The sequence below is a fragment of the Centrocercus urophasianus genome, unplaced genomic scaffold (genome assembly GCF_019232065.1).
Source record: "Centrocercus urophasianus isolate 14NV4802_14NV808 unplaced genomic scaffold, USGS_Curo_1.0 seq_33, whole genome shotgun sequence".
Lineage (NCBI taxonomy): Eukaryota > Metazoa > Chordata > Aves > Galliformes > Phasianidae > Centrocercus > Centrocercus urophasianus.
This window is the reverse complement of record NW_024884900.1, coordinates 5590843-5617632: the sequence shown is the minus strand read 5'-3', so window position 1 is coordinate 5617632 and position 26790 is coordinate 5590843. Positions and strand designations below refer to the sequence as shown.

Below are 26790 nucleotides of genomic sequence, written 5' to 3'. Positions count from 1 at the left end.
AAAGTCCCAAATACCCCAAAAAGCACCGCTGGATGGAGCACCCCCCCAGCTACGTCGATGTGATTTGTTCCCTCGCTCTGTGCTCGCCCACCCTGTCCCCCCAAAATAAGCCACCCCCCACCCCATCTCCCAACCCCCAAATACCCTCCAGGCTCAGGGTCACCCCCGCCCGCTTGGCCCATCCTTGGCAATCCCCTGTTCCTGGGGTGGGATGGAGGCTCCTGGTTGGGGCGGGGGGGCTCAGAAGCCAGCGCTCTCGGAGCTGCTGCGGCTGTTGTAGCTGGGGCTGCGGCTGGGGGGGCTGCGCGAGCGGCTGGGGGGGCTGCGAGTCCGGCTGCGGCTGCGGCTGGTGCTGTAGGTGTCGTAGCTGCGGCTGCGGCTGCGGCTGTACGAGTAGGTGCTCAGCGAGCTGGAGGACGAGGGGCTGGGGCGGTAGTAGGGGATGGGACGCTTGCGAGCGCTGCGGAGGGAAAAGGGAAACCGAGTCACAGTCCTGGCGTGGGTTAGGGGAGGGATGGGGAGCAACGGCCCAACCTCCACCTCAGTGTGCTTGGGGTGGCTGCAGGGTGACAGTACCCGTCCCACATCCCCTTCCTCTCCCCTGTTCGCCCCGGGTGTTAGTCCTGGATTAGGCAGCGCCGAGGACAGAAAGTGAGCGGGTTAATGTGGCTTTTGTGTTTTCCCAGCCACCAAAGAGTGAAAGCTGCTGAAAAAGAGTCGTTAGGGATTAGCCAGCGTCAGGCTGCCCGAGCTTCGACCCGCACCGGCTCCTATGGGGCAGTGACATCCAGAGCAGTGCATGGTGCTGAGCCCAGAGCCCTGCAGGTCCCCACAATTGCAAGGGACACAGCAGTTCGTTCCTTGCCCCCTTGTCCCATCCCTACACAGCAGTGAGCAGCGTTAGTGGGACCGGAGAGAGACGCACAGATTGGAGCAGTCTGGGAGGAAGAGAAGAAGGAAGGGGAGAGGTTACCCTGCGAGCCAGGCAGGCGGCGATGCTCTCCGAGAGGAACCTTGGGATGAAATGGAAAAGGAGACATTGGCATCATTGAGGGAGAAGGAGGGGCACAGGAGGTGGCACATGGTGCCATGAAGATGTCATCTGCTGGGCCACACACCGGCAACCCTGCAGCTCTGGGGAATTTTGGCTGTGGGGGGGTGACACGGTCAGGACAGCAGAGCTGGCTGATATGGGCAATATTTCTCTTGTTCTATCTTACGACTTCAGCCCAGGCCAGGAGAAATCAAAATCCTCCCATAGTGAGCAAGAGCCTGTGACTGAAAATCCAGCCAGCGCCATGCTCAGAGCCTGATAGCAAGGGAGACAAATAGGTCAGAAACGAGGTAATCTCAGCTCAGCACCACTAATGCCGCCAGCGCTGCATGCTAACGAGGTGCTATATATGCACACAGTGTTTTGTCTGGCACTAAATATTGCCTGTCTTAGAGCCTGGCATCCTGAGTCAATAGGATCTCAGGAAGGAGAAAACTGCATTTAGAGGGCAGGAGACAAATGGACTTCTTGCTGGAATATACACACATAGAGTAAAATTATTCTTATTTTCTGTCTGTAAATGGGAAGAGACCAGAAGATTGTAGTACTGGAGGCAGTCTGGTTATCCATCTGGACCAGCCTGATTGGCTCTTCATTCATCCTTAGGGTTATGTAGCTGTCCTTACAGATGTTTGTCCAGCGACTGGTCCATCCGTCCTTTCACCCATCCGTTCTTCTGTACATGCATCCATCCATTCATGCAGCCTTTCACCAAGCCAATTCAAGCATTCATCCATCCATCTACCCGTCCACTCTTCCTTTCTTCCTTTCTTCCTTCCTCCCTTCCTCCCTTCCTCCCTTCCTCCCTTCCTCCCTTCCTCCCTTCCTCCCTTCCTCCCTTCCTCCCTTCCTCCCTTCCTTCCATTTAACCATCCATCCATCTTGGAAGCACTCAATGCCAGGCAGGATGGGGCTTGGAGCAACTGGTTCTAGAGGGAGGTGTCCCTGCCTCTATCAGGGGGGTTGGAACCAGATGATCATAAAGGTCCCTTCCAACCCAAACCGTTCTGTGATCTTTCTTCCTTCCATCTATACATCCATACAATCACTTAACCATCCACGCATCCAACCATCCATCCATCCGTCCATTTAACCACTCACCCACCCTTTGGGGCTGTCTGGGAACACAGTCTGGACACAGACCATGCACGGACTTCATGCTGGGACCTACCTGGTGATCCTTCTGGGCTCCATGAAGCTGGGGGAGTCACGTCTCCTCTTCCTGATTGGGGAGTAGCTTCGGGAGCGACGCCGGGCCCGAGCAGGGTCTGGGTCACTGTGGCGTGTTCGAGGCTCATTGTCTTTCTCTCTACACCAACACAAGGAGAAGCATTAGAGGCATGTGGGGCAACATGGCATCTGTGTGGGACACTGGGACAGCCCATGCATGGCAGGTAAAGCGCCTCCCCAAACCTGGAGGGCTGGAACCCGTTCTCAGGTGTGGGTGCTCTCTGAAGGTACTTTTGAGGCTGTCCTAAGAGATGGGACACGGAAGCCATGCACGTACCCAGCAGCACAGGGGCCTGGGTGGTCCCCAGGCTCTGCTTGCCACCACTGCCCATCCTTCAGACCCCAGGCCGGCCATGTCCCCCAGCTGACCTGCTGGCAGTTTTCTTCTGCGAGGGAGAGCGGCTGCGGCTGCGTGCTGCCCGCTTGTCCCGTGAGCGGGAGCGAGACTTGGAGAGGGAAGCGCTGGAGCTCCAGGAGGTGCTGCGGTGCCCTGTGCTGTGTGAGGGGCTCTTCCTCCGCTCCGAGGCTCCGTGTCGAGAGTGCTTCGCTGACGACTCTGAGCTGCTGTTGGGACGGCCCCGGTGGTGCCTGTCCTTCACCCTGCGAGGGGCAGAGGGGATAATGTCACAGGAACGTTTTCACCATGGTTCCTTTCCTTCTGCAACCTGTGGACTGTCCCCTGTGAGCCCATAGAGGAGCAGAAGCATCCATGTGGATCCCAAACCACCCTGATTATCATGGAATCATTGCATTGTTTGAGTTGGAAGGGCCCTTAAGGGCCATCTGGTCCCATTCCCTGCTGGGTAGAATTACAGGATATCCTGAATTGGAAGGGGCCTGTAAAGATCATTGAGTTCAACTCTTGGCTCCACACAGGACCACCCAAAATCAAACCATATGTCTGAGAGCACTGTCCAAATGCTCCTCAAGCTCCAGCAGCTCACGGCCATGACCCCTGCCCTGGGGAGCCTGTCCCAGTGCCTGACCACCCTCTTAGTGAAGAACCTTTTCTTGACATCCAACCTGATGCCCCAAGATCCCACAGAGCCATCTGGGCACTATGGGACTCACCCATCCCCACTGGAATCGCTCTCCAACAGCACGCCAACCCAATGGCCACCCACCCTAGTCTTGGAGCACATCCCACACCTGGATAGCAACAGGACACCCCGGATACCCATGCTTCCGATGTAGTGGCACCCAGATTGCTCTTACTTCTTAGCGTGGGCACCGTGGGTCCTGTCGGGGCTGAGCGGGTGCGAGCACACCGAGCCCTCCGAGTCACTGCTGTAGCCAGTGGGGCTGAGCCCCGTTGGGGCCGGCAGGCGGGGGGCCTGACCGCGGTGTCGGGGCGGCGATGCGGAGCGGGAGCGGTGCCGGTGGCCGTGCTTGGCTCGCTCCGGCGAGGGCGAGTGGGCACCATGACGGCCGCCCCGGGTGCGAGGGGACGGCGGGTCCGTCCTGCCGCGAGGCCGTGGAGAAGGGGACGGCGAGGCCGGCCTCTGGCAGGGGGAAGAGAGACAGAGAGAATGGGGACAGGCGGAGGGGAGAGGAGAAGAAAGAAGGAGAAAGCTGTCTTTAGTGGAGCGCGCCGGGCCGGGGCTTGGTGCACAACGTCAACGCACATCGCATTAAGGCAGGCTACACAGATGCTACCCTGCACCTTCCTCAGCCTCTCGCCCTCAACAACGTGGGTCATGCAAACCTCCGCATGCAAAACGCAAAAAAAATAAAGAATAAAAAAAATCAACGAAAAGACAAAGAAACAAAGAGGGGTTGGGTAGGGGAGACGAAAAAAATTCAGGAAACCCAAAGTCATTGGGGAGGGAGAGCTCAAAGGGAAAGAAACGACCCCCCGGACACCTGGAGAGAAAGCAACCCCAGCGCCCGCCCACCCCAACCAAGAGAGGTGGAAGGAAAAGGGGAGGAAAACCCAAAATAACTGAGGAAAATGAGAAAAAAAGAAAAGATGAGAGGAGGGAGAAAGGGGGAGAGTAAGTTGGAGTGAGCTGAAGGACAGAGGGGGGAACAAAGAGGTGAGGGGCTGGGTGGGTGCGGGGTGGGAGGGCTGCTCACACAGAGGCATGCACATATATAGAAGTCTATAATGTTTATATATGCATAGGTTTATAGATAGTAAGGTTTTTGGCTTAAAACAAATCAAGAGACGAAGAAGACGGCACAGAGCAACAATGAAGGGCAAGGCAGGGAGTTGGGGGGTGAGGGAAGAGAAGGGAAAAAGAAACCAAAAGAAAGAAGAAAACATCGAAATCAAAGGAAAACCAAACCAAAACTTCACAAATGTCATCGTTACTGAGATAAATGAATGTCTCTGAACTCTTCCTGGGATACGCATTGATCTGTTAGCTGTGACTCTGCAGGGAACTGCTAAGTCCTCATCAGCACTCAACACAGACTTTGATTTCTGCTTCCTTTTTTTTTTTTCCATTAATTGCTTTTTTTTTTTTTTTTTTTAAGTCCCTCTTGGTTAACATCCACTTACCAAAAAAGTGGCATTTCCTCCTTTAGTAGGTAAGGTATGAAGAGAAGGGAAAAGCGGGGCAATATAAGTGCATCATTAGATTCACAAAAATGCAAGAGAGAAAGAAAGAGAGAGAGGAGGAGAGACAGAGACAAAGAGAGGAGAGAAATAAAACAAAACTCCCTTCACTACACTCCAAAATCGGGGGCCCATCCTGACTACCCAGCAGTGACACGGGGCCACCGGCGTGGTGACCACCCCAACCGAACGAGGCTGAAGGTCTTAGGCTATGGGAAGGCTTTGGGGAAGTCTCCCCCATTCCATCAGCTCCTGATGCCCATGAAGGGTAAATCCTGTGTGATCTGATGGGGCTTAAGGAGATTTGGGAGGTGCCGCTGTCCTCGGGGTGGCCGTTGACCTCATTTCTCCACCATCCCCTTTGCCTCAAATGTAGTTAATCCTAAATGCTGCTTTTCTCCCCCTAAAGAGAAGTGGATGATGTACTGTGGGTCTGCAAGGAAGATGCTGCCAAAAGGACATGCTGCTGTCAGCACGGCCCCATCACACCCTTGTTCCTATGGACAAGTGGTCCAAGCCAGCACCTGCAGACTCTACAGCTGCAGAGCCCTGAGGGAAACGAGGAGGGTGGTTTGGTGCAGTTTTAGCAATTGCTTCAATAATTGGCTGCTGCTGTCATTGCTCCAGCGAGGGGGAAAAGTGGCAGTGGGGATGGATGCCCCGCCATCGGCACCCACATAGGGATCGGGCCGTGGCTGCACCCCAGCCCTACATCCAAGGAAAAATCCAAGTGAAGAAGAAGAGAGAGAAAGACAGAGTGAAGGGACCTCCTCCCAAGTGAGGCATTCCCACATTTGCCATCCATGCTGTGGGGTTATGGGGTCCACATCCAAAACACAGAAAAAGGGATGGGGAGGGCAGAAGGGGCTTCTATTGGAAGACGAAAATAAGGATGATCCAAATAAACCCTTGCAAAGGTCCAGTCCAGAGGAAAAACACCTCTGGGTACTTGTTCTGGGCATGGAAGATCTCAGAAGATCTCTGCAGCCCCCAGTGCTCTCCCCAGGTCCCTTCAGCTCACTGCCACAACAGCCCAGGGAGGGGCAAAAAATATCCAATCTCCCTCGATTTCTCTCTTGCTGGCCCTTCCTCCCTCCCCATCCTGCAGCCCAAAACACCCATAGCTCCATAAATCCTTCTCACACACTGGGATGTGCCTATTTCTCTTTGCCTCTATGTTTCATTAAATCCATCTTGTTATCCAGCCCCTAAGGAAGCATGGGGGAACTCAGCCCGACCCAACGTGACTGCACCATCTGTGGGAACAAACACAAACTCGGAGGGCTAAAACACACAGAAATGCATTCTACCAACAGAACGAGGAAAAGAGAAAAGGCAGAAAGAAAGAAAAAATTTACATGAACAGGGCAAAAAAAATAATAAAAAAGAACGTAAGAGAAGAGCATGGCTTTGCAGCTAACTGGGGAAAACCATACAAATTGAAAAAAAAAATCATATATAGCCACCAAAAAGAGACAAAATGAAAAAGAGAAAAAGAGAGAAAGAAAGGAAGAAAGAGAAAGAAAGTAAGAAAGAAAGAGAAAATAACATTAAATCAAGCTACGGTGCTTTTCAACAGGCTCATCTGCAGAAGTGAACGTGCAGAGGTGGACGAAATACCTACCTTCTGAATTGGCAGTGACAGGAATGCAATAATAAAAAAGAAAACAATAATCTCCACATTTGGAGTGCAGAATGGGAAAAAGACAATGACTCTTTAGTAATGTGATTTAGACCCCTTTGCTAATCAAGTTTGCTTTGCTTAGAGTTTTTAATATATAATTGGTCTCGTTTGCATCTTTTTTTTTTTCATTGTGCTTAATTGGAAAGCCAGTGGCTTTCGCGGCCGCAGCAGGTTTGCCAGCTTTGTGTGTAACCCAGCCCCTAGACAGCAACACTGCGATTCGGTCCAAAAAGTGGCTGCTGGACACGACCAAATCCCAAACAACATGCAAGGGGAGCGGATGGAGCAGGACGTGTGGAGGCCGGGAGGGCTGTCTCAGCACCGGCCCAAAGAAAACCAGAGAGAAATCAGTTACAGAGTGTGTGCAAGTGAGAGAGCGAGGTGAGGAGGAGGAGGAGGGAGAGATGGGGAGGAAGGACAAATGCAAAGAGGATGGGGAGGCAGCTGGAGGCGAGGATGGATGGAGACGGGACGGGGAATTTAAAAGGGAAGTCAACATCACACAGCACCCTGCCTCGATCGGGGAGCCTGCGGTGCTGGGCAGGGAGATGAGGAAAAATGGGCTGAATAGAGTAGTTTTGGAGAGATTGGGGGAGGCTGGGTGCTCAGCCCTGCCGCTGCTGGGAAGAATGCTCGGGATGCTGCGGTGCTCGGGGTGCTCGGGATGCAGTACGGCAGCATCACGGCATGGCGTGGCCGGAAGGGGGTCAACGGTAGGTGGGCACCGCGGCCCCCACGGCCCCGTCCTGCTGGGGTACAGCGTGGGGAGGAGACCCCCGTCAGCACCACGGACAGCTGCCGGGCCGCGGCCGACTCTCGGAGCCGAGGGCGGGCATGGCGCACGGCCGCTCGGTCAGCTTCCCTTTTAAAGCCCTCGTTCAAAATATAGAGGATGGAGGTACAATGTTCAAAGGCTGTCAATATTTTAGAAACACATCTGTTGGTTTTTCTGTTTCTTTTTTTTTTTTTTTTTTTTTTCTTCTCCACATTAATACACACGAAAGCAAAAAATTCTAGAACAACACGACGACGACAGGGGGAAATAAAATAAGAGAGATATATATTGTTTGCATTTCTGTACATTATGAAGGAAAAGAAAATAAATCATGATAAAGGAAACTAAAACAAGTGGGGAAAAAAAGCGTGGTTTCATTGCCCTTCCCTCCCCCTCTTCCCTGCTTCTGCTGAGCAAGAAATGGAATTGTATATTACCGTTCGGGTTTTTTTCAAATGGGAGGCTAAAGAAAAACACAGATGGGATTAAAAAGAAAAGGAAAAAAAAAAAAAAACCAACAAAGAAAACAAAAACAGAGAGAGAAAGAGAGAGAGAAAGAGAGAAAAGTTGTCGGAGAAAAGTCCCCTCTAGAGCTGGGGAGCCAAGGGAGCTCATGGGCAATGCGAGATGCCCGGGGTGGGGGCTCCTTGGCACCCAGACCCCAAACAGCAAAGAAGAGTGTAGAGAGGTGCTCCATTACTGGTTAAACTGGGACTGGTCCCCTCATCCCGTTGTGGGGACAAGCCCCCAGCACAGCTGGGTTTTGCTGGGACTCTTGGTGTTGCTGGGGACAATTGGACCCGCTATCACCCATCATGGGGACCCTGGATGCCCAGAATCCTAGCGCTCAGCCCCAAGCCCCACTCCATGACCTCTCCTGGCCTTACAGCAGTCCTCAGTCTGGGCACATAGAGTGGTGCTGGGATCCTGCACTTGGATGGGCTGCAGGTGGCATGGAAATAACACTTCCGTTTTTACCCACTTTTTGGCCACCTGTGAGCACTCCACTCCCAACAGTGGCCCTGCTGAGCCACAGGGGGACACCTCAGGGTGTGACATCCACTGAGTGGCCATAAAGGGGGACCTGGTGCTGGGGATCCTGCCCACAGGAAATGGACCAGCACCCCAGGGTTGGGGGAACATGTCTACACAGGGACGGGGACAGCCAGCACTGCACCCCCATCAGTCTGTCCGTCACTGAGATGGGGAAGGAGGGAAGAGGAGAGCCAGGGTGAGGGATTCCTGCAAAGGGAGAAGGAAGAGGAGGAGAGGGCAGCAAACCATGGTGCAAGAAAAGCCTACGTACATCCGTTGGCTCCTCGAGTGCAGGGCCATGGCTGTGGCGGCCATTCTGGGCGCTGCCCTTGTGCCCGTTCTGGTGCGGTGAGGCCGAGCGGCGCGGTGAGGAGGAGGACGGGCTGCGGCTGGAGCGGGCGCTGTTGCCCTTGGGGCCATCCTCACGATGCTTGGGGCTTAGCCTGTGGGGCACGGCGTGCTCAGCAAGGCGCATAGCACATCCTCACCCACGTGCCAGCATAACAGCGGCACTCAACACTGGGTTGGGATCATGGCGCAAGAACAAAAAATGGCGCAAGAAATCGGGTTTTGCGCTTTTTCCTAATTGAGATTTTTCCTTGACTCCCCAGTGCTGCCCTTCCAACCCCTTAAGCAACCTGTAAGGTGCTTCAGCACCTGCTCCTCTGCTGCCCCCACAGAGGTGCCTACCATGGGAACACTGTGCCCAAGGGTGCTCCTACCTGCTGGGGGATTTGGAGTCGCTGTAGTCGGAGGAGAGCGAAGCGCTGTGCGAGCTGCAGCTGCTGCGCCGGTGTGACCGCCAGGCTGGCGATGCACTGCGGGACCTGTGGGGATGACAGCCAGGGCTGATGGGCAGGATGAGCCTCTGCACTGGGCACTCATGCAGTGTTGAGGGGCACGCATCCTGCCAGCCACCCGCTCACAGCACCTCACCTCTTGCGCTCTTTGTTTTTCTCTTTCCTCTTGTTTTTGGGGCTGCGGGACCTGTGGGGAGGGCAGAAAGGTAAAAGGGCAGAGATGGGATGCAGGGACTTCCCCAAGCCCAGCAGCACCTAGTTGCAATGGGTCACTGTGCTGAGCCCTGGCCAGTGCACATCCAGATCATAGGGTGGCCCCTTGTCACTTCCAGAGTGACAATCAGTGTTGGGGGGAGGGGGACAGAATGAGTGGTAGTGGTGTGGCTCCGGCAGCCTTCACCCTCACCTGTGTCTTCTCTTCTTCCGAGAGCCTGACTCAGACCTAAGGATAAAGAGGAAGCAGGGATGAAGGAGACATGTGGAGCCAGTCGACAGGGGGTGAGGGACAGGCAACCCCTGGGGGTGATGCAGATGAGAATGCAGGAACCACTGGGATGGCTCTCCCGGCCATGGGGAGGTGACAGCCCATGGTTTGGAATTCTGCCCCATGAAGGGACACCCAGTTCCATGCACGTTGCCACCTTATCCAGTCTACGAGTGTCACCAGCCCTCCCTGAAGCCACCAACCAGTCTGGTGTCCCCAGCCCTGGAGATGTGTCCATCTCACCTGTCACGTCTGTGCTTCTTTCCAGTCTTCTTTTTCTTCTCCTTGCGGATCGGGGAAGAGCTGTCACAGCTGCAGGGAAGAAAGTGGTGTCCATGGGGTGGGACCCCAAACCCCATCCCTGTGACCCAGGGGAGCCCCATCCCCACCACCCATCAGCATGTCACTTCCCTGCACAGCCCCTGAGATGCACAAATACTGCAAGGAAATTATTTCTTCAGGGGACAGAAAAGAGCATTTGGCAGAAGGGCTCTGGTTCACCCTGCAGCCAGAGCAGGCAGATCCAGCTGTGTCCCATTGCCACCTCGTGGGCTTCACTGCCTCCAGCAGGAGACAAGAGCAGCTGATTGCCATGGGGATTTGGGAAAGGGACACTCACCTGCGCTCTGAACCGGGTTTCCTCTTTTTGCTGCCGCAGGGAAGGCAGAAAAGAAAGGGTTATTTAAGGACAGCATCCTCCCACTGTGCCAGGAAATATAAAGCAGGAAGAGAACCAAGTTCTTCCCGGTGCCACGCTCAAATTCTTCCCACTTTCATTGAGCCCAACACTGCTAACCAACATTGGGGTGAGCAACCAGGATTTAGGGTGCATCAGCACAGGGACCAAAGGTTCTTAGGTGCCCCCTGGCTCCACGGAGGCTGAGAAGAGTTGAGCAGGGAGAGTACACAGGATTGAAGCCTCCCTGTCTAGGGGACAGTGCAGGGACAAGTGAGGACTCACCGGCTCCGGCGGTGACCCGATTTCTTTTTCTTTTTCTTCTTGGGTGGTGGGGAGGTGGAGCTGCTCGACCGTCTTTTCAGCCTGCAGGAAAGGGTTGAGGTGAGAAAAGAAAACCATCCACCATTCCATGGCCAATATCACCGCGTCCATCACACCCAGACCTCAATGTCCCTGAGCTTGCTGCGGCTGTGCCAGTGAGAGTGTCAGAAGATCATACATGCACTTAAGATGGGGACATGGAGCTGCTCCCACACCAACCGCTGCCACCTCCCACTGGGGACACCCCCAAAGCCCCCTGCCCAGACCTGTACTCGCGGTGGCTGCTGTCGTCGTGGTAGCACTCGGCTGAGCAGTCACACTGCAGCAGGCAGCCCTCGTCACACTCAGGGTACTGCGCTGTGTACTCCTCCCCATCCAGCCCGTGGTGGTTTTCTATCACTCTGGCAAAGGAGAAAACATGGGAAATTTGGGAGACTGGCATCCAAGAGAGCGTGGTGGGGCTGAATTGGGGCTGGGGGAGAGTACAGCAGCGTGGTGGCACTGCTGCTGGCACATGGGGTCAAGGAGACCTGGCTCTGTCACCACCTTTTGAATGACTTTGGATATTAGGAAAGATTTATTCTCAGAAAGGGCTGTGATGCAGTGGCATGGGCTGCCCAGAAAGGTGGGGGTGTCACCATCCCTGAAAGTGTTTCAGGGCCATGGAGATGTAGCATTGAGGGACGTGGTCAGTGGGCATGGGGGGGTGAGAGGTCTTCTATAACCTTAACGATTCTATGGTTCTGTGATCACTCAGTGACTGGCACTTCCATGGGTATCACCATCACGTGGCAGAGGTCTTTGTGGGGTCCTCCTACAGTGCCTGTCTCTGCAGTATGTCAGCACCAGGACATCCCCGGGGCCAGGACACCACCCCCCTGTCTTCGTCATCACTCAGAATCACTTTGCTGCCTCACGAGGCAGAGTGGGGCTGAGCGGGTGCTGCTGGTGGGGTCAGCTCAGGTCGGTGGCGGGGGCTGGATTAGGGTGAGTAGAGCTGGTGGAAGACTGGGGATTATCTGCCATCGGCAGGAGCTGCCTGGGATGATCCGGACTTCAGGGCCAGAGCCCGACCTGTCATAGGCTTGGCACAGGAGGTGATGGGTGATGTCCCCCTGGTCAGCCAGGGTGAGGGAGGAGGGGACATCAGGCCCAAAGCCACTGAGGTCTCCTCTTCCTCTTCAGCAGCTTCATCAGCATTAATTTTTCCGCTGCCATGGAAACGGACAGGAGGTTGCCATTGACTACCGGGGCTGTGGGCTGGACTCAGCAAGCAGGGGGGGCCATGCCCATCTCTCCTGGCTGCCCACACCTCATGCTGCTCTTGCTCTGCCGTCAGCCCCAAAGCCCCTGGGGACCTCAAGGGAAAAGCACCCACTCCCCTAAGGAGTGGTGCTGGGAACAGTGAGGATGTGGGGCAGGGGATGAGCTCTTGAGCCCAAAATGCTGCCAAGATGCCTAGAGGCTTGGTGACAGTCACTGGGAAAGGAAGACAGAGCAGGAAAATCATGCCCAAGAGCCCTGAAGGAACATTTCCTTAGCAACAGCAATGCAGCCCATCGTTCGTCACCACATCCACACCAGCACCCCTCTGTCTGTTGGGGAACATGGCTCAGATCAGGGACATCCTTGGAGGCACCCACAGACAAGCTGGACCAGGCCATGAGTGCCTGACTGAGCTGTAGATGTCCCTGTTCATTGAAGGGGAATGAGACCAGATGACCTTAAAGGGTTCCTTCCATCTCAAATGATTCTGTGAGTCTATGACTGCATCTTGGGAGGGAACAGGGCAATCAAGGAAACTCCAGGTGCTCTGGAGGAAACCACACTGGTTGGTGCCATCATCAAATGAACCTGCACTCTTGCCTCCCAGAGGATATTTAGCAATAGGAATCTTCAAGACTTTTTAGCTGATGTCCCAACCTAGGTTCCTCCCCATGTCCCAGTCTGGAGGCTGGCAGCAGAGGAAGCCAGTGGAGCAGTAAAGTCCTTTGTCTTTTGACCCAACTATTCCATGACAATGCCTTTGAAACAGCAACCAAAGCATGGAAAGGACGAAGAAAAAAAAAGGAGCTGCACAAACTGAGTTAACTCTTGCTGGATTTTGTGTTTGACAAGAAGTGTAGCAACACAGGCAGTGCTGGACCACGTGCTGCAAACCACAGCCTGCTGCCAGCACATTGCCCATCAGCTGTGCTCAGCAGCTCGGGACCAGCTCGTGCTGCTCCAGTTACACCTCCTCTCCTGATACACGCCTGCATTTCTTTTTAAGCCTACCAGTCTGTCCATCAAGCAGTCCCCCTGCCAGGAGCAGGCTGTGCATGCACAGACAGGAGCTAGGAGGGCGCAGACAGCAAGCTAGGGCTCAGGTGGTCATGGCTCTGCTTGATGCCTCAGTTTCCCCTGGGGATTTCTGCAGACAATGCTGAGCTTTTGCATGTATTTTGAAAAGAGAGCAGCTGGTTCAGAAACATGGGCCTAGGAGGTGTTGGAACAAGACCAGCAGACGAGGTAAGTGCTGAGAGCTCTCCCAGGTCATTGCAAAAGTGGTGGGTGTTTATTAAAGCACTGGTATACCTTCAAGCAGTGCAGAGGTTTGGCACCCAAGCTATCCTTCAGCAGGGACTTCCACAGGTCATATCCCCATCACACGGAGCACCAGCTCCTTGGGACCTATCTGTGCTTCCCTCCTCCCTGCACCTCCTGGCTGTGCACTCCTTGCAGTCTCTTGCTTTAGACCTTCCAACTCAGCACTATTATTTATAGCCCATGGGCTAATCTAATGCTTACCCTTCCAAAGCAAGCCTGCAATCAGGGAAAGGTGACAGCCACTCTGGGGTACCCTTGGACACACCTCTGGCTTCGCCATGTGCTCATTAAAACACCAGCCCTAATGAGATGGGCAGCCTCTCCTGGGAAGATGCCCTGGAGACAACTTGTGCCCCGCAGGCAAAGGCCACTTGTTAACATGCCAATAGGACTCTCAGCTGCCTGAGCGACCCTGGCAGGTTGGTTTACCCCATGCCTTGGTTTTCCCACCTGCCTGGAGAAAGACCCAGATGGTCTCTGGAGTGGGGATGGGGATGGGCACCCCAAGTGGGGTTGGGCACAGCTGAGCCCTGGTCCTGCTTGGTGGCTGCTGGCAGAGGAAGGCTGTCCCCAACACAGTGGCTTCCCCGCCTCCCCCTCGCCCTGATTTCCTGACCCTAATGAAGCATTAATATTCAGTGGACCTGCAGCATCTATTCCTGTCCCAAGTGACCTGGTTTCCAGGCTGATAGATGGTGTGCGCCAGACCAGCCATGCTGTCTGGGCCATTAAGCATCACACCAATAAATCAGCATGAAAACGGGGCAGATCCTTCTGAGGAGTTTTTACCCAGACAGAGAAGCTGTGTTTTCAGCCCTGGAGAGGGCAGGAGAAGCAACTAGCACAGCAGGAGTGGGCAACGGTGAAGCATGGGCTGAACATCATATAGGATCAAACTAGTGCTTTGCTCTGCTCCAGTGACCTCAGTGATGTTCATGGGCTGGCAGAGTCAGGGCATGAGTGGCTGGACTCACACACACAGCCTGGTGAACACCAAACTTGCAGCTTGCTCTCCACCACTGGCTGGAAGGGTGAGTGAGTGGCCAGCCTTTCTATGCTTTGGTTTCATCATCTGAAATAGGAGCATTGCAATAATGGCACCTCTATAGAGCACTCAATGGGTGATAAACAACTGGGGAGAGAGAACCTCTCTAGAGGTAGTACCCTGCTTCAGAGAGGCAAAGTCTGCCTCCAGTCAACCAACTAATCAATTAGCAAATGAACCAACCAACCAGCTGTCTAACCATCCATCCATCCATCCATCCATCCATCCATCCATCCATCCATCCAACAATCTACCCCCACTCACCCTCTATATCCATCATCTATCCAACTATCCTCATATATCCACCCATCTTCAGTGACAATCTGGGATATGTATCCCCGGGACAGAAACATGTAGGACAGAGATGGGCAGATTCAGAGCTGCCCCACTTACATTTGGCGCCCGTGCTGGTCTTCCCTGGTGAGCACGCCCTCCTTCTCCATCAGCATCTGCCGAAAGGTCCCCACTTTCTGCCGGATCTCCTCCTCTGAGTACCTGGGTGGGCAGAGATGCAGTCAGAGCTGGCACAATTACGGCATTGGCTCCCCAGGGACTGTGTGCCCCCCCAAGGCCGAGACAGGAGGAGGGGGAATGGCCGAAGGGGCACGCAGGGCAAGGACGTGCTGATGACCTCCCATACCCTTAGGAGTGGCACGTGGCCAGAGGGGCTGGGAAGGAGAGGTGGCATTGTGATGGTCAGCAGGGCCTGGAGGACAGCAGGACCCTCCTCCTGGTGCTCTGCACTCCCTCAATCCTGCATTCCCTTCCCAAGCAGCACTCAGCAGAGGGAGAGTAAAAGAGGAGGACAACTATGAGGACACCTTGCGTCCTCATAGCTGGTGAGGCCAGCTCCCTCCTCCATCCCTACATGAGCCTCCCTTGCTTGTCCCCACACTGTGCTGCGTCCCAGCAGCCAAGCCAGCACTGTGCTAACGCCAAACGCTGACTCAGGCCACTGCAGGGTTATTAACGAGAGACACTAATCACTTTGTCCCTGGCATCTGCAAACAGCCGCAGCAAAGCACAGCACTCCAGCCGTGCCAGAGACACAGGAGGATCAGTGACAGCAGACACTTCTATACTGCATCCTGCATTGGCACAAAGGCACCAGAGCATCCCCTGGACCCGAACCTGAAGGTTCTGTACTGAAATGGAGAAAATCACCGTGCTTCCGGCAATCTCCCCCGGAGAGCGAGGCATGGGGCAGCACCTGGACCACATCCTGCAGTCGGGTGCACAGCTCAACCATAATGAAAGAGGAATTAATATTAATGAGCTCATTTGCACTGAAATGGACTCATTAATACTCCAGCCAGACAGGGCTGCCCAGCAGGAGGGTGGTGAACCAGGCAGCTGTGGTTGTTTCCTGCGCCTTGCATCCCACCAGCGCTGGGAGACCCCTAAACAGGGCAGCACCCCCAGAACGCTGCTCTTCACCTCACCAGCTGCATCATGGATACTCACCCTGCAGCATGGGGAACCTGAGGATTGGCTGCAGAGCAGCTGCTTTTAACCCTAGCAGAAGGTGGGTTGTTTGGTTTTTTTTGCCTTGAATGCAGAGAACAGGGTGGAGAAGGGAGGAGAAATTGCTGACAGTTCTTATCCAGAGAAGAAATCCAACCACCAGCCAGAAGGAACCCTGCGGGCAGTCTGGAATGGGCAGCAGTCAGAGCCGGATCAGGAGGAGCCATCCGCACGGAAGGAATGCTCCAATGCCCCAAAACCCTTTTCTGCTATCACAGCACCTGGTCCCACTGGGCCTTGCCCTTGGAGATCAATCCCCCGTGGAAGAACCCCCCCCAGAGCACTTCCCCTGCAGCCCCCGGGAGAGCTCCCACGCAGAGGGGGATTAACCAGGTTGGCCAAGATGACGGCTGTAATTACGTTATCATTTCGGTGTATCACCGTTATTAATAGCCTTAATAACAGCAAAGGCAATTAGAGCAATAACAACAGTACCCATCACAATACTACCCGCTGCAGTAATGCCACTACTAATAGTGAGAATCCTAGCAGGGCACGGGAACCCAAAAGGAGGACCTGGGCTCCCCAAGGCGCCAGGTCAGCCTTATTTATTTCCATAATGACAAATTAGGCGTAATCATTATTCCAGCCTGTGTGAGACAATTTAATTCTAGGTCACAGTTGTGCTCTTAATGAAAGCTTTGGCGAAGCCTCCTCTCAATCCATTTTCCCTCTCCCCAGCTGATCCCAGTCCCCGTCTCCCTGCGTGTGCTGAAGCATTTGCTCCATCAGTCAGGCGTCAGTCCCAAAACTGGAGAGTGAGAAGAGAGCAGGGACAAACTGAAGCACTGTAATTGCCTCACCTGGGGCTAAACACAACTGCTCTGCTTCTTTTCCCCACCCCATGCTTATTTTCTATTTAGGGACATGGCCTGGTGATGGGGATGATGGCTAAACAGTTGGGCTTAGTGATTTAGTGCTCTTTTCCAACCTTAATGGCTCTACGATTCTAAGAGAATAGGCTAACCCATCCAAACACAAATTCCCTTCCAACTGTGGACCTCTGCCACTTCAAGGTACTTCAGAAGGAGAAGTCAACAGGGGCCCCATGTCACGGCTTACCCCACACCTCAGCCCCGGATGCCCGCCACTCACCCTTGCTCTTCCATCATCTCCTGCAGCTCCATGCACTTCAGCTCCACCCGCCGCTTGCGTTCGTGGTCCAGGATCTCACGGTGAGCCTTCTTCACCAGGCTGGGCTCCACCAGCCTCACCTCCTCCTCTGCCTTGTGCCACGTGCCCGAGGCACCGGGCTGCGAGAAGCCGTTGGAGGCCTCTTGGGGCGAGGGCACGTTGGCCCCATTGTTGTAGAGAGCCATGGTAGTGCGGGTGGCAGGCAGCACCTGGTGGGAACAAAGAGCAATGGGTCACCACCAGTGCTGTGCAATCACACACCCGTGGTGTGGGACTGAGCACGGGAGCCAGCGGAGCGCTCCTATTGCCCTGAGGTACCCGGGCACAGCGCTGGAAGCAGCAGCAGGGACGAACATCCTTGTGCTCTCCGAGCACCTCTCTGCATTATTAAAGCCTATTGATTCCTATGTCTGAAACACAAGGAAACCAGCGTGGTTACAGCAGGATCTCTATGGAAATGTCACCTATGGGCCAATACATGTTCAGCCACCCATGCCAGCTTGGGCTCCTCTTCCTCAACAGCTCTGCCTTTCTCTCATTAGGGACAAGAACTCGGGAATGATGGAAGCTTCCCATCGGGAACGGTTTCTCCACCAAAGGGCTCCTTCCATGGCGGAGAGAGGGGGAAGAGGCGGATGCTTTCTGCAGCAGCAGCCTCTGCTCGCTTCCTCCAGTGGGAATTCATTTTATCCTTAACCCAGCAGTGGGGAAATTCATTGCTGCAAAACCTTGAGAATGCACTGAATGTGTCGCTGGGCTGATAGAGGAAGGAATGCGTGCACAGAGAGAGGAGATAAATGGGCTGCCAGAGCTACAGATAAGAACTATGAGGTGGCGGAGGCTGGACCCATTGGGGAATATACCTAACGGGAGATAAACCTGAGTGGGGATGGAGCTCAGTGTCTTTGCAGAGCCCTTAAAGCCGATGTTGAGTGCTGGTTTGCAAAGGCTGACTGCAGGGCCCCTCTGAGGTTGTGGGAGAGGGGCTGGGACTCCTTTGTCCCCAGACATTACTGGAACATGGTGGGATGGGGGCAGGGGAATGGGGGATGCTCAGCTGGTGTCGATGCCCCCTTCCTGGATTGCTGGAAGCCATTGCCAGGCAGCTGAGGACAAGGGGCTGGGGGTGGCAGGGAGGGAAGTGCTCAGAAGTGAGTAATATTCCCCATAACATCTAATAACAGCAATCCTGCCTCAGTGACGGCACAGGCAGGAAAACAAAGGAAGATAAAAAACTACCCGCAAACACCATCCTGCTATAAATAGCAAAGCAGAGCCACCAGCAAAAGCCCTGGATGGGAAATGGAGAAAGTCCTGTGCCTATGGGGACAATAGGGACAATGCACTGGGGCAAATGGAGTCCCCAGGAGGATGGGCTAGGTCTGCACTCCTTTGTCCCAAAAAGAGACCTCCAGCAACACCACCCTGTGCAAGGGACAGCTTGGGGACATGCTGCAGGAGGGCAGCCATCACCTCCACAACCTCCAGTCATCAGCCACTGACAGAGCAGGGATGGCCTGGCTGTGCTGGAGCAAGGCTTGGAGTGGAGGCAGCACCTCAGCCTCATTCCAAGCCTCCATCCCCAACATCACCCACATCCCCACCTCACTCCCAAGCATCCACCCCCATCCTCAACACTATCCCCATCCTAAATCCCAGCTTCATCTGCAGCCTCCATCTCCATCCTCAACAACATCCTCCACCCCAATCTTCATCCCCACGCTCTTTAGCATCCTTCATCCTCAAACCCACCCACATCCTCATCCACAGCCTCCATCCTCACCCTCAACACCATTCCAATGGTGATTCCCACTGGCCCGACCCAAAAGCCAGCAGTTTCCTGCCTGGCTCACTGCTATCCACAATAATAAACAGGATGGTTAAATATTTCATTATCTGCAGTAATTACCCACAAATCATCATGTGCTGGCAGCCAGAGAGCCGGCTGCCTCACAGAGAGAGCAGGCACTGTTCCCATGGGCTCGTAGGAACGCGTTGCAGGACACAGTGCTGGCATCCATCCCCACCACCAGAGCCATTCCCCAGTGCTTTGGTGCAGGGGGAAACTCCCAAGAAAATTTGTCTCTTCTCTTTTCCCCCAGGGAGGGGAAGCACAGCAGCGGAGCCCCCTGCCTGGCCGCTAATTAAAGCCACCTCCGGTCGGTGCTCAATTAATTCTCACCACATCCAGCTGCACCAGACAGGGCAATGGCGAGTGCCTGCGTGCCGGGGAAGGGGGCATGGGATGCAGCAGGGACGGGGACACCCGAGGACACACTGACATCTCTGCAAGCAGTGAGAGGCCAACGCTGAGCATTGAAAAAGCAAAAATCCCTTTGATGTGGCTTTGGCTGGCCCAGGGTCTCCCAGGGGGTGGCATGACACTGTGACTGGCATCACTGCTCTTCTTCTAAAGAGCAACGAGCGATTTTCCCCTTTAAAATTTCCACCTTGTTTACAAGAGGAAGGCAGTCCTGGAAGAGGGGGGGGGGATGAAGCCTTCGTCTGTTGCTGGCAGCTTGTGCCAAGCAAACAAGAATTGGAAGGAGAAAATCCCACCTGCTTTTGGAAACGTCGAGAGATGCCCATTACCACCCCCATGCTGTGCCTTCCATCCTGTATTTTCCACCTCCATCTTCATCCTCATCCTCCATCTTCGTTTCCACCCTCCGTCCCCATCCCATCCTCCATCTCCATGCTACATCCTCACGCTCCAGCCTTCATCCTTATCATCTACCCCCACCCGCCCACCTTCATCTCCACTCTCATGCTCCAACCTCCAGCCCCATCCACCATCCTCTGTCCCCATCTCCATCCCCTTCCACCATCCCCTGCTCTGTGCTGCTCACACACCGAGCTCCCCAGTGCTCAGTCCCACAAGAGATCATGACGCAGCCAAGCAGAGGACCTCTCACTCACAAACCCTGCCCCACTCGGGCCACCAGTCTCGCTCCATGCCTCAGTTTCCTTATCCACAATGCCATCTCACTGTGCTGGCTCCAGCACTGCCCTCTGGGTCTCATCAGGGTGTGCAATCAGCACACAGCAGAAATAATAATCCCATCCCCAAAGAGCTTTCTGCCTTGTTGCGGGCTGCTAATTGTCCATTATTTGAAGATGGCCAGTGGAAGGCCTCCTCCAAGCCACGCACGAGCACACATCACAGCACCAAAAGCCATAACACAGCAGCCTTTCCTAAATACGTGGCCAGCATTACAAGGAGGAAGAGTTTTGGGTTCCTGCCTTTAATTAGGCCGACCTTCCCAGGCGCTGCCGCCCAGCAGCCCGAGTGCCAAAAACCATGAGTCAGACCTCCAAAAAAGGGGAAAAAGAAAAGAATAAAAGAAGAAAATCAGCTTGAAATCCTCACCAGGTGGGACTTGATAGCGCTGAGCCACCAGGACCCTGCAGAGCCACTACAAGGCTGGGGTTGTGCAGCCACCAGCATGGCACCACGGGCTATCAGTTGGCTGCATCCATGTGGCTCAGACATCGTGATGCCATTCCCGTAGCCTGGTGGGACAAGCAGCCATGGAATACTGCCTGGACACTGCCTTCTGCATGCTAAAATCTGGCAATTTTCAGATTTTAAAGAAATAAAGAATATCTAAGGCATGGTGGTCGGACTAGATGATCTTGGTGGTCTTTTCCAACCTGAATGACTCTATGATAAAATACACACATGATGCCCCAGCACATGGGGAAGCCCCATTGAACACCCAACACCTCACACCATGCAGGGTCATCCCTGGGTGATCCAGGAGAGCTTCATCACAGCTAACGACGCAACGCGGTGCGCCAGGGCTCACGGGCTGGGCGAGGGCTTGCTGCTGCTTGTGCATCCATAGGCATGAGCATAAATCTATATGTTTTAAATAGATGAGGCTGGCAGAGAAGCTAAACAGTTACCAAGCAACTGGGCTCCTTTGTGGCGTGCCAGGGGGCACAGAGTGGGGCAGGACCCTGCGGGAGGGCACATGTGGGGTCGCTGGCACAAGGAGTTAGGGCATGGGCAGGACATGCTCTGGAGATACCTTCCCAATGGTGATGGGGGGGCTCCAGATACAGGGGTCACGGTGTGGGGCAAACAAGCAGCCGTGTCTCCTCCCCCCCATGGTTCCCCCCCCCCGGATGCAGTGCCCGTTGTGTAACGGGAGGAGCTATTCCGGGGCTGAGCGCATTATATAAGCCGTGGGCCACCTGGCCGGGAGAAGATGCGAGCTGGGGATGGAAGGGAAGGGCTTTGGGATGAGAGGGAAGGGGAAGGGCTTTGGGGATGGTAGGGCCCCACGGCAGCGTTCAGCTCCTACAGCAGGATTCAGCTCCCACGCATCAAAAGTGGGGCAGGGAAGGGGCAGCTGGGGACGTTTGGGGATTTCCTCGAGACAGGAGTGGGAAAAGCCCATGCTGCAGCCCAGCTGCTGCTTCCCACTCCACACAGGGCTCGGGGGCACTGCACACCCCACAGAGGAAGTTCTGAGGTGCCCGATGCCCTTCCCAGGAATCAAAGCACCCCGAGAATGCCATGCTGGGGGGCAGCCCTATATCCATGGTAAGGCAGCACCTCCTTGGGGATGGGGACAAATCCAAGCAGGGACAAATCCTGCCTGAGGCAGGCAGCTGGGTGCCCCATATGCTCATCCAAAAGAGAACGAAGGACAAATGTTGCCCTAAAAACTGCCCAGTATTGGCTTCAGAGCCCACACCACTACCGTCCTCCTCTGCTGTTTAGGAAATAAGGCTGCTGCCATCCCTACAGAGCCACAGCCACAGCAGGGGATGAAGAAAGCTATGGGTGGTGGCCCAGAAAAAGCCCAGGAACAGGAGGGATAGTCAGATTTGTATAAAGCCCTGGTAGAGAGGACACGTGGATGGCAAGGGGCTGGAAAGCAGCTACCAAGGAGACACCAGAGGCTAGCAAGGAGTTATCAAGAAGTCACCAAAGCACTAGTAAGGGGCTAGCAAGGAGTTACCAAGGAGCTAGCAACATGCTTGCTCCCCACTCTGTGCACCCAACTATGGCCACGTGGATCAGCAGCAGTTGCATCCTGCACACTGCCCTCCAACCCAAGGCTCTCCAAAGCCACAGCACTCTGCACATGCCAATATGGACTCTCTGTGCAGGCACGGCCAAGCAAAGGAACAGCCCCCACCTAAATCACAACCCAAAATTCCTACAGCTGGAACCTCCTTTCTGGAGGAGGAGGAGAGATTCAATCGCATTCTTTCAAAGAACCTGGGCTGAAGCAGTACAAATCACTTCACCAAAACCTTGTGTTCACCCACTGTCAAGTTTTGCACCTTTTTCCTCCACCCAACAGCCAATGCTTTCACTCAATTTACCCAGTGCTGCTGCCCTTCCTCAGTTGAGCTCTAGGGCTGAGATTTTGGAGCCATTTGTGCATTCTCCCTACTGTAATCCCCCATATCCCACCATGCTCTGGGCTCTGGCTACTGTTGGGACCCCATCTCCTCAGTCCACGGCACAGAGAAGCAGGGTGCTCCCAAACAAACGCCTTCCCAGCCCCAATGCCTGCTCCTTGCAGGGTCCCTCTGCTCCATATGAATCCACAGCCCCCAACACCCCCTACAGTCATTTGAAGTCTCCAATCCCCCAACACCCCACTGATGCTCACAGACCCCCCACCGCTCCCCCGTCCCCTTGGGGTATCCCCGTGCTCCACATTCCCCGTGCCCCGCTGCCCCCCAGCCCTTCCCCGCTCCCCATTGTCCCCTACATCCCAACCCCAGCCCCTCTCCCTGCCCACCCCCCCTCCGCCACACACGGCTCGGTGCCGCCCCAGGAGCCAGGCCCGAGCCCGGCCATGCCGCGCTCACCTCTCCCCGCTGTTCCCGTCCCCGCCGCCCCGCTCAGCCCGGCCCGGTGCCCTGCTGCCGCTCTCTGGGTCCGGCTCGGCTCAGCCCCGGTCGGCCCGGCGCGGCGCGGCCCCTCCCGGCGAGTCCCCTCCTGAAGTGCTGGACAGCTCCACGCCACAGAGCCGCCCGCTGGGCCAGCGCGCCACCGGCACCGGATCACAGCGTCCCCTGCTGGCCGGAGGGCGCCTCGGCGGACTGCGCACAGCCCCACCCCCAGCCTCCCCCCAGCGGAGCCTCCAGTCGCCCCAGCGCCGGCACCCCAAAGCCCCACATCCCTCCCCCATGGTCTTTAAACCCCGCTTCCCCACCACCCCGTGTCCTCTCATATCCCACCCCACTCACTGTCCTACATCCTATCCTGTAACTCACCTCCGATACCCTTTCTTATCACATATTCTGTCTCATCCCAACCTTTATCCCACCTCAAAGTCCATCCTGTTCTGTCCCACGGTACATCCCTTCTCATCCCATCTCACCCTTTATCCTATATCCTCATATCATGTTCTATCCCACATCCCATTTCATCAAATACCCAATTCCATATCTCTTCTCATCCCATATTTCTTTCCACATCCCATATCCCCTATCCCACGTATACCATACCATATGCTATTCTCAGTCCCAACCTGTATCCTATTCACTTCCCATCCCATCCCACCCCACGCCTTACCTCATATCCCAGCCCACCATGGGAGGAATCTTCCTAACTGGGAACAACCCCAAACCACCCACTATGGTCATGGCATCCCCCCAGAACTCCCCCAGTGCCACTCCAAATCCCCATGCATGGCTTTGGCCCCAGAGCACCTGGCACGGGCACAGAAAGGTCAGCCTGCCCCCAGATGGCCCCATTCCACCCCAACTGCACAGATATGGAATGGCTCTTGGCCGTGTACATACATGCAGAGAGACATCCATATGCATGAAGACATGCAGACACGTGCACACACAGGCAGATGCATGCACACATACACATGGACATGTACAGAACTCCATGTGAACGCAGGTACACAGACATGCACATGAATTTACATGCAGATATGCATGCAGACATGCACATGCATGCACACATATGCAGACATGCAGACTTGCATGCACATGCAAACATGAACACGTATGGACGCACACACATACACAACAGATTGCAGATGCTCCGCACACCACAGCACCAGGGCAGCCTATCCCAGCCCTACAACCACTGTTGGAGCCACAAAGGGCAATTTGGGGCAGGAAAACAAGTCCACACTGGATCCCCAGCCTGCTCTTATGGGGCTCTACTCTATGCTTCCCCCTTTCTGCACCACATTAATTTTTATATTCACAAGAGGATGAATGTAAAAGAAATCTATGCAGATGCTAAATCAAGGCTTTAGTTCTTACTAGACGAGGGGCTGCATGGTGAGAAACCCCCCCCCACAGTTGTCGTCCCTCCCTTTTCAGTAGCAAAGAGGGAAGCAGCCCATGCAGGGAACACCCCACAACCCCCAGGGTGAGCACGCATCATTGCTCTTCTTCCAACACCTGCAGTGCTGAATAACACATCGGGGCCAGGAAACAAAGAGGATGGCAGCAAAAGCAATGTGGGGAGAGCCTACATAGGGCAAGAGAGCTTCTGCAGCATCCTGGGGACTGGGGGTGGATTTGGTTTTGCAGGATGGGGAGAACAAAAGGAGAGAGATGTGTGAGGAGTGGGGAGAAGGGACTGTAATTGCTGCAGAGCAGAAGGCAGAGCTTGCTGCAGCTGGAGGGGAGGGGGGGGGGGGACAGAAGGAATTCAGCACTTGAAAGGAACTGAGGGATCGGGAAGGAAAAAGATGATAAATAATTAAGGGAGATCAAATGAGGCGACAGCGGAATGGGCCTAATTGTGGAGCTCACACTGCGGCTCAGCCCCATCCCCACACATGAGGAGGGGCTCAGCATCCTCCAACAGCAGCAGGGGAGGAAAAGCCAAACGTGCAAAAAAGCCAGGGGTAGGGCATGCAGGGATGGGTGCAGCAGGGGACGGGGCACCACACCAACCCTCCTAGCTAGCACTCAGCCCCCGGCAGGAGCCCTGCATGCTGATCTTGCTGCCTTATCCGCCATCTGTTCCAGCAAAAGAGCAGTTCCTTCTGTGCCCTTTATTAACGGGTTTCCCCACAAATGCAAACAAACCCACCCTGTCTCAGTGCTGTGCTCCCAGTCTGCTTGGAGGCAGTGATTCAGCGGTGCCCACAGCATGCAGGAGAACAGGGGGAGTACGAGAGGCCTCTGCAAGGCTGGAACCACAGCCATCCAGCACGTACTCTTAACCCATTGGCATCACCCTTCCAACCCCTTTCCTCTCCCTGTTCACTTTCCCATGAGCTGAAGATGGTGCACATAAAGCACAGAGCCCAGCCCAGGCAGCTTCCTCCCAAGTTTTTCCCACTATTGCCCTGCTTTTCCTAAATATCACTGCATTCCAGGCCTGCCCGAAGACAAGAGGCTGCTGCCATCTCCCGGAGCATCCTTGGGGACAGGCGAGGCTTAGGGTCACCAGGCACCAGCTTAGGGACGGATGTTCCGAAAGGATTAAAGCTCCTTATGGACACGGATATGGCAGCAGCACTTATTCCCATCCATCTGCCCTTAAAATTCACCCTCCGTGTGAGATTGCAGGCTGGGTTCACATGGGGACAGGTGCCAGCACCCCACCGTGATGCAGGGAAGCAATAAACGTGGGTGAAGGCTGTCAGCCTGCAGTCTCCTCCTTGGGTTCTTTCAACCCAAAGCCTCCCAGGACCAAGGCAAGGAAATAGCAGAGCGATACACTTCACCACCACCTTTCCTCCCCGTTTTATTCTCTTGCTGCACTCCACCCTGTTACAGCAGCAGTGTGGAAGCAGCAGGCGGGATGGGGTGACCTGACACCTGGCCATCCGGAACTGCTGCGGCCATTCCTCCCACCGTGCATCTCCCTGCACCTTGGCCACTGTTACCCAGTGTCAGGCCAGAGGTCAGCACGAGGGGCAGCTACAAAAGTTAATTCAGCTCCAGCCAATGTCCTGCTCCTCGTATCTCACTGCAGAAACCACAGCTCTGAACCCAGCACCACTTCCCACTTCTCACTCCGAGCACAACGCCCAGCTCTGTCGCTCCCCTGCATCCTTCCCTGCCCCCCTCCCCCCCATGATCTTCAGCTCTTTTATTCTATTAATACCATCTAATAACTACTTTGTTCCAAGCCTGCTGAGTAACGAGTGCCGACGCTTCCAGTTCATTACTATTTATGCAAAGATACCAGGACTTCACACATCACAGTTCTGCAGGTAGGAGGGACAAGGACTGCGTTTGCTGTCCTCACTCTGCCTACACGTTCCACAGAGCCAAGTGCTTCATTCCACAAGTGTCAGAAGACTTGGAACACAGAAAGCAGGAGGAAACAAAGCCAGCGACCACACAGCACCTACTGCCTCTGTCCTACTGCCTTTGCCTTTGCACCCCCAGCTCACCCAGAGGCGCTGGGCTTCGCTGCTTCTTTCAGCTCATCAAAACAGAGCCTGGAATTCAACCTACGTGGATTAGAGCAATCTGAAGCAATAGGGAAAGCAGCCCCCAGAGCACGGAGGAAGATTGAATTAATAGCTTCCTTCATTAAAGCTTACCTTCAAAGAACTTGGCAACAGAGCTTGTCATCACCATTTTCTTGCAGACATTTATTTTTACATTCACAAGAGGATGAACGTAAAAGAAATCTATGTAGATGCTAAATCAAGGCTTTAGTTCTAACTAGAGAAAAGTCACTCTCAGCATTTTAATTATTTCCTTACAGCAGGACTGACATTTAAATCACTGCACTTTCACCAATCCTTTAGAAGTCAAATTACATAAGATTCCAGCACAAGGTAACAGAAGTAATGTGCCAACCTCCTGAAAACCCAACTGTTCGGATCACTGATCAGACTCCTCTTGCAGGCCTCTGCAGCCTGTCTTGATCTTATTTGATCACTCCTGTTCTCCCAACTGTCGTGATGA

General features: G+C 54.5%; 1 protein-coding gene across 1 annotated transcript; it reads right to left on the bottom strand.

Moving 5' to 3' along the window:
• Positions 1-727: 727 nt before the first annotated feature.
• SRRM3 (serine/arginine repetitive matrix 3) lies at positions 728-17099 on the bottom strand. The gene is given in 14 exon segments (XM_042830350.1): positions 728-1013; positions 2226-2363; positions 2654-2884; positions 3500-3786; positions 8610-8781; positions 9061-9165; positions 9275-9325; positions 9545-9580; positions 9866-9934; positions 10242-10271; positions 10584-10664; positions 10889-11023; positions 14650-14751; positions 16876-17099. Coding segments are annotated over 14 exon segments (1947 nt in total).
• Positions 17100-26790: the final 9691 nt, after the last annotated feature.